The following is a 7435-nucleotide window of genomic DNA, read 5'->3' as shown; positions in this document are numbered from 1 at the left end:
TTTTAAAATATTTTTTTCCATTATGGTTTATCACCAGATATTGAATATAGTTCTCTGTGCTAAACAGTAGGACCTTGTTGTTTATCCATCCTATATATAATAGCTTGCATCTGCTAATCCCACATTCCCAGTCCTTCCCTCCCCCACCTCCCTCCCCCTGGCAACCACAAATCTGTTCTCTATGTCTGTGAGTCTGTTTCTGTTTTGTAGATAGGTTCACTTGTGCCATATTTTAGATTCCGCATATAAGTGATATCATATGGTACTTGTCTTTCTCTTTCTGACTTACTTCACTTAGTATGATAATCTCTAGTTGCATCCATGTTGCTGCAAATGGCATTACAATATTTCATTCTTTTTTATGGCCGAGTAGTATTCCATTGTATAAATATACCACATCTTCTTGATCCCTTCATCTGTTGATGGACATTTAGGTCGTTTCCATGTAGTTAGCTAGGCTAATATTAGGGATGGGAGGAACTCAGAAAAGGAGGCAGTGGACCCATGCATGCAAAGATGGGAGCAGAGAGAGCAGAGAGCATCTGGGACTGGTACACAGTCCAGTTCAGAGTGACACTATCAGGACAGGGTGAAGGGGAAGTGGGCAGGGCTGGCACACCACCCACTAATGTGGCCTTGAAAATCAGTGAAGGGGTTAATTGAACTTTGCCCTAACGACAATATGATGTCATTGGAAGACTTTTAGGTAGAGGAAAACATATCAGAAGTCTCTGGGGGGTTGAGCTAGAGAATTGATTGGAGGAGGGTACGGAGAGCTGTCCAGCAGGAAGGAGGAGTTAGGAACCTGCCTAGTAATTCAGGTAAGATGACATTTCCTTGGTGTCATGATACACTAGGTCGTCACAGATCTCATTTAACATGACTGTTGAAGCACCTAATATGCCCATTCTCCTCTGAAAATGGAGCACGCTGCATGGGGGGTGGCGGGGGGCTGAGGGGCAGAGACCTATAATCAGGCACCCTGGGTGTAATACCTGGTTCTGCCAATTTCTAGTTGCATAAGCCTGAGCAACGGGGAGCATACATTTGAGGGGTAGAGTAAAAAGCACAGAGATAGGCATGCATAGTGCTTAGCACAACATCCGTCATGTAAAAACCAGGGCTTAATAACCACTAGCTGTTTTTAAAATTATTTTTTATTATTATTACCTTTCCTCACTCCACTCTGGAAATGCCCTGACCCTTGGCTTATTATAATGTACACATGCAGCAAATTACAGAATGAGGGAGTTGAGAGAGCTCTGAGGTATCTTATTCAATCTCCTAATTCTAGTCGTGAGAAAATAAAGCGGGGGGCGGGGGGAAATCAAGCGACTTGTTTGGGGTCAGCAACACCGACCTGAAATTCTTCCCTGGTCTGGTTCTCTCATTGCCTGTCCATGTATTGAATACGTATGGATTTTGGTTACTACACTTAGCCTTCAGTATAAATCTTTCTCGTGTTTGTTGACAGCAGTGATTCTTGCGTGAAAATTCCTAATTTGGAAAACTATCTGTCTCACACACTTTGTTGCACAGCATTCAAACCTCATAGAGTTTTCAGTAACCTTAGAAACAAAAACAAGAGACCGGTAGACAATTAAATCTGCAGAGACGTCAAGCTTGGCTTTGTGTCGGCAGCGGGGTCCGCAGAGGTTGGAAGCCCCTCCTCGAGCGGGCCCTTCCTTTCCTTTCCGCTCTGCCGCGGCAGCGCCCAGCGCTCACGTCCTCACTTTGCCTCCTGGATTCTCTCAGTCTTTCTGCTTCTCTGAGGGGCCTGTGATCCGATTCAATCTATGAACAGCTGTTCAGGAAGATCTTTCTATGTGTAAGGAAGGCTCTGGGCTGGGGGATTCAGGGATGAAAGGGTCCTAGACCTCGCCCTGCGAGACGAGGTAGGCGCTTCGCCTGCATCTTAAACTGGACCTCCTCCTCATCCCTTAATTTACCCTGCTCACGAATTCTCTCCCAGGTTCGCCCCGACCACGCGCCCGCTGCATTCCCCCCGAGGTTTCCCACGTAGGGAGGCTTCTGCCAGGCTCCGGCTCTGCACGGTCGGGTAGCGGCGGTGGGGAGAATGCCGCCCCGGACATCAGGCATCAGGGGACAGGGACCAAGGTGGGCGCTACCGCTCCCGGGCCGGCTGCCTGGGCAGGGCACCTCTCCCTTCCCGGTCTCCGCTTCCTCGTGTCTTAACCGGGGTGCGGCACGCTGTGCTCCGAATTTCCCTTCGGAGCTCTCCTCTCTTGCTGCCAGTGTCCGCGCGCCCCCAGCCCAGCGCCTCCTCATCACCTGCCCTCTGTCCATCTCTCCGGCGACCCGACGCCTCAGGGCAGAGTTCAGGTTCGGCCCTGGCCGGTGCCCCCGATTTAGGAAAAGGCCAGGGGGGCGGGAGGGCGCGGGTTTGCAGCGGGGAGGGAGGGGCAGGCGGAGGGAGGTGGCCTCTGATTGGTCGGGGAGGGGGAGTGGAGGCACGGAGTTTCCCACAATGCCCCGGTGCGGGGCCGCCGCGGATGGATGCTGCGGGAAGGGGCTGCCATTTGCCGCCCCTGCCAGCGGCGCGCAGACCTGTTCGCTCTCCGGCGGTGGCGGCCGCCGTCAGCGCTGTTCGTCTGTCCGGCTTCTGCAGCGGCGCCGCCTCGGCTCCCTCCGCGGCCGCCGGAGCGGTCGCCATGAACCCCAGCTCCTCGGCGGCAGAGGAGAAGGGGGCAACGGGCGGCAGCAGCAGCAGCGGAAGCGGCGCCGGGAGCTGCTGCCTGGGCGCCGAGGGCGGTGCGGACCCGAGGGGCGCGGGGGCAGCGGCGGCGGCTGGGGCCGCTGCCCTGGAAGAGCCCGGGGCCGCCGGCCCGAAAGAGAAGGACGAGGCGCTGGAGGAGAAGCTGCGGAACTTAACTTTCCGGAAGCAGGTCTCTTACAGGTAGGAACGCGAGCCCGGCAGCCGGGAGGCAGGTGCCGCCGCGGGGCGCGAGACCCTCTCTGCGCCCCCGAAAGGCGCTTCCTCGGACTTGGGGGCACCTGGCGCCCTCTCTCTCTCTCTCTCTCTTTCCTTCTCCCTCCCCCTTCTGGGCTATGTGTTCACTTCTCATCCCATCCTTCTGGGCTGGAGGGAAGCTACGTGCGCCAGGTTTCCCCCCCGGAACTGGAGAGAAGACTGAGTCCCTGAGGTCAGAACAACAACAGTAAAAATGCGTGTGTGTGTGTGTGTGTGTGTGTGTGTGTGTGTGTGGGAGCGGGGTGCACACACACATATGCCAGGTTTTCTTGAGAGAAGTCCTCAAAGTTGTCCCTACGCCGGGGTCATCTTCAACCACTCCCCCTACCTTGCCGATTTTACTGGGTGAACCTTTGGCACTAACTTGATACTTGAGATCACGGGCAGGCAGAAAAGAACAGCGTTCTATCCTGAAGAGAAATCCTTATGGAAGTTGAACCTGCATTGAAATATCCCATTAAGGAAGAGTCGTTGTGAATCTGTGTCTGTAGATACGCAACTGGTTCCGGAGGGTCACACCTACACGTGGTCTCTCCCTCTCTCCTGGGTGTGCCCAGAAGGACGACTTGGGAAGCCTGCTGGCGAGCAAGGGATGGGGGAGAGAATGGGGCCGTGCTTGCCCCTAGGATGGGTGTATTTACAAGACAAGGACAGTGTGGGGTAAACGGCCACCGAATGATGCCAAAAGACTACCCCAAATTGTGTCAGGATTCACGAATGAGAAATGAGGATCCAGTAGGTTCTCTCCTCCCCCCTGCCCCCCACCTTAAAGCAAGAATAAAGATATTGATAGATTTGGAGAGTTTTGGAGACGCTTACTGCTTGTTAATTTTAAAAGTTGAGGTGATAAACAAGCATAGAATTAGAAAGATGTGCACTTCCTTGGCCCTGGAATATTTCTTGAAAAGGGGTCAGTAAAAGCATCCTTGTGACCCTCCTCATTTTAAGTTAGCAGTCCTTTCCAGAAGTGCTTATAAAGTTTTAAGCCTGTCACACCATGTGGTGTTATGTAAGCAAAAGCAGATGACAGAGGTGTGTGGGTTTGTGAGGGTGTGTGTTGTATTTCTGGGAGCATGTGTGTGAATCACCGGGATCCCCATTGGCATTGCCTGGACTGGAGGCCCCGGTCACTAGGGCATGTGCTCTGTGTCTCAGTGTTGGCTCCTGACGACTCCGAAACAGCCTTCCTGGGGAGGGTGTTACTCCCTCATCCCCCATGTGCATTTTGTTCACTGTGCATTGAGGGAGTTTCCCACCTGACTTGCTCTTTTAGTTACTCATGTAGATCAGGACGAAATGGATCTTTCTCTTTATATTTTTGGTTCCTAAAAATAGACACGTGGTGGAGAGTGAGGTAGCTCTAGGGAGGTATGCTAGGACACGGGCAGTTCTACTTCTTAGCTATCATGGCCTGTCTGGCCCTTAGGGGACCAGGGGCTACATTCAGCCTAATTTAGGAACTGCGAGTTGGAAGGGACGGTTGATAATGCAGAGCACATTGTGGGTCTGGGCTCCTGGGCCCAGAATCGTTCCTGTGTCGTTGGTGTTCATCATCGTGACACCTCACTGGGTAGGGCTACAAAGCCAGAGTTTGCAAGGGAAATCATTTCAGCTGCTTCTTGGCAGGGGTCATTCCCTGAGCCTCTCTCTTGGAAATGAGTACTCTGTGAGGCCATGGCTTTCTGGGTTGCATGCTCACACATGCATGTGTAAGGGTGTGCACACGCAAACATAGACATCGACCCAGAGACGCGGTGTTTTTCTAGCAAAAGGATAACGCCGCATCTGCCTTACAATCCACAGAGGTGGATCCCACTTTGTGAACATCATTTCCTTTTAAATAAAGCTTTACAGTCCCCAATTCAGGAAGGCTCCTGCAACAGCATCACCTCAGGTGGCTGGTAAAAATGCCCACCACCCCATGCTTACAAAATCAAACTCTCTGTGGGTAGGAATTTTTAACAGTCTCCTCAGGCAATGCATAAGCACACTAATATCTGAGGATTGCTGCTCTGCTCCTTGTTTCCAAAGGCTGAACAATTGATCTTTGAACGCATAAGCCATGCCCAGCCAAACAAGGCCAGGCAGTCCCAAAGTCAGAGGAAAGACAGCAGAAGGTAGGCATTTCATCTGGCACGTGTTTGTCCTGGGCAGCCTGGAGAGTGTCTCCATTTCGATGATGGTGATGTTTTAGAGTCATGGTGAACGGCCTCTACCCATTCAGCAGGGAGCCATTTATGTTGGGCTCAGTTGTAGCTGGGCCTGGCCGTTTCGCTGGTGGGTTAAGGAATGGTCTGAAAGAAAAGAGCAGCTTTGGCTGGAGCTGGGCATTGGCTTCTCAGTGAGGACCACATCCCCTCACTTCTGGGGGGCACCTGAGGATGGCTTCTGGTGGAAGTTGATGGAGAGGGGTCAGGAAGACCTCACAGAATGGAATCTAAGTGAAGGGGTTGAGTTAGGGTGTGAAGTATGGCTGCTGTGTAAGGGGGATCATTTGAGGTGGGGAGGAAGAGAGATCTGCAGGTGGTCAAAAAAATCTTTTGAAGAACATGGGTATTTGCGGAATGACACTTGACAGGAGAGAAGAAGGGGGCTGGGGGAGATGGTGTGCGAGTGCGTGTGTGTGTGGGGGTCTCATCTGCTCCTTCTGTTGCTAAGGAACATATAAGCTAGGGTTTAAAAATAAATGAGGAGTGGGTGGGCATATGCAATGACTCCTGTCTTTTTAGGAACCAGAGCCCTTTACAGAAAACCTTTAAATAACCATTTCTGGAGGCAGATTATTCATTTTGCTCGACTTTTACTTTGTTAAGTAAAATAAACTCCTTTATATACCCCTCGATTTCCCCTCATTATCTTCTCTTTCTTTTTTGGGGAACCATTTTTCTCATGAGAATATTTCCTTTATTTCAGGTTCTGCTCCCCTAGAGCAAATAGTCTCCGTAGATTGTAAAGCTGAAGGTTTTAGAAGGCAGTGCAAGTGAGCTGGTACTTTTCTCTTAAAATTACTACTTCCTTTTTCTTTGCAAATTATGGTGCTGCAACAGATACATATGTGCCGATGACTATGTAATGTGTAGGAACTGTTTTTTTTTAACCACTGTAAGAATTCCCATTAAAGTCAGTAAAATTTAAAAAAAATCATTTAGAAACATGCAGGGGAGGGGAAGGAGAAGGTAGCTGATGTTCACTGTCTTCTGTGTACAGGCACTGCGCTAAGTATTCTTGCATGTTATATCTTATTTACTATTCAGTGACAGTTTTATGACGTGATTATGGTTATTTCCATTTTATAAATAAATGGACCTGAGGCTTAGACCTTGGGTAAGAGGCAGCTTTAAACCCAGATCTGACTCTAAATGACATTCTCTTTACACCCCATCATGCTTCCCTAACCATTCACTTCTGGCTCGAACTCTTCCCTTGGGTATCTGTGTTTGCATGGGTGTGTGCAGCGCAAGCTGTTCTTTGATCTCTTCCGTAATATATCACAGGTCATTATTTATTATCTCTTGTATACTTTTTTCTTTGGACTGTGTCCCTTTGGCCATATAATTTTAGGTAACTCCTCTACTCTTTCTGAGATAGAAATGAATATAAATTCATGATCACCAGAAAATATATTGCTTTTGCTTCTGAGAACAAAACCACCTGCATGACACCTGCCATCTCTGTGAAGATACCCAGGTTAGAATTTTATACGCCTTTTAATAAAAACTACACAGGAGTTGTGTAGGTGAACCTAGATCCAGGGAAGAGCTGGCCTGTCTGTACCTCTTTGAGCAGCACAGAATAAATATTGAAGTGTGATTTTGTTTGTAAGGAGGACTGGACAGTTACCATTACTTATGAGATAGTAATGCCTGTGCTTCAGTTTCTCTACTTATAAACCAGGATGGTAATACCAGACCTTCCTGAAAGGGAGTTTTTGGTATGAGATAAAAGTAGCAGCAAGGAGCTTTTACTTCTTAGATTATGCTGCAAGGTAAAAAAGGGTCTATCACTCTTTACAGGTTGATAAGAACAAAGTATTTCCGTTTTGAGTATTATCCTGCAACACAAGTTTGTGATTTTTAGGAAAGACTATTGGAATGTTGAAAGCCAAGTAGGAGAGCATGGACATTGTTCTTCCTTGTATGAGAATCAATATTGTATGGGGGGAAGTTTTCTTTTCCTGAATATCAGTATGAAGCATCCTCCTTTGTAAATACTTTTATTTTATTTTTGAATTTTTTTGTCTGCTCTTTACACATTTGTTTGATATTTAGAGACTTCAGGATCAGATTAAAACCTTCATTCTAGATTCTCTACCTACTGCCCCTGGACTAGAGTTTCCTCTCTGTGAATGGGAGTTGAGTTGAGGAAAGAAGACAGGTTCTCTTGTCCAAGCCTGCCTGGAATAGTGCTTCTGGAAGACAGAGCTGTGGGCTGGAAATGAGCAGT

The 7435-nt window shown here is 48.9% G+C and overlaps 1 protein-coding gene across 1 annotated transcript in view; it reads left to right on the top strand.

Annotated features, from left to right (window-relative positions):
- Positions 1 to 2513: 2513 nt before the first annotated feature.
- The window catches only part of DGKI (diacylglycerol kinase iota), a 445841-nt gene continuing 440919 nt past the window's right edge, over positions 2514 to 7435 (top strand). The window contains exon 1 of the mRNA XM_029234512.1: positions 2514 to 2917. Coding sequence (XP_029090345.1) covers positions 2514 to 2917 — 404 coding nt within the window. The remainder of the gene's footprint in view (positions 2918 to 7435) is intronic.

This window comes from Monodon monoceros, unplaced genomic scaffold (assembly GCF_005190385.1).
Source record: "Monodon monoceros isolate NGI ecotype Baffin Bay Population unplaced genomic scaffold, NGI_Narwhal_1 Super_Scaffold_2, whole genome shotgun sequence".
NCBI lineage: Eukaryota > Metazoa > Chordata > Mammalia > Artiodactyla > Monodontidae > Monodon > Monodon monoceros.
The sequence above is the reverse complement of the archived record's forward strand: the minus strand, read 5'-3'. Positions and strand labels throughout refer to the sequence as shown.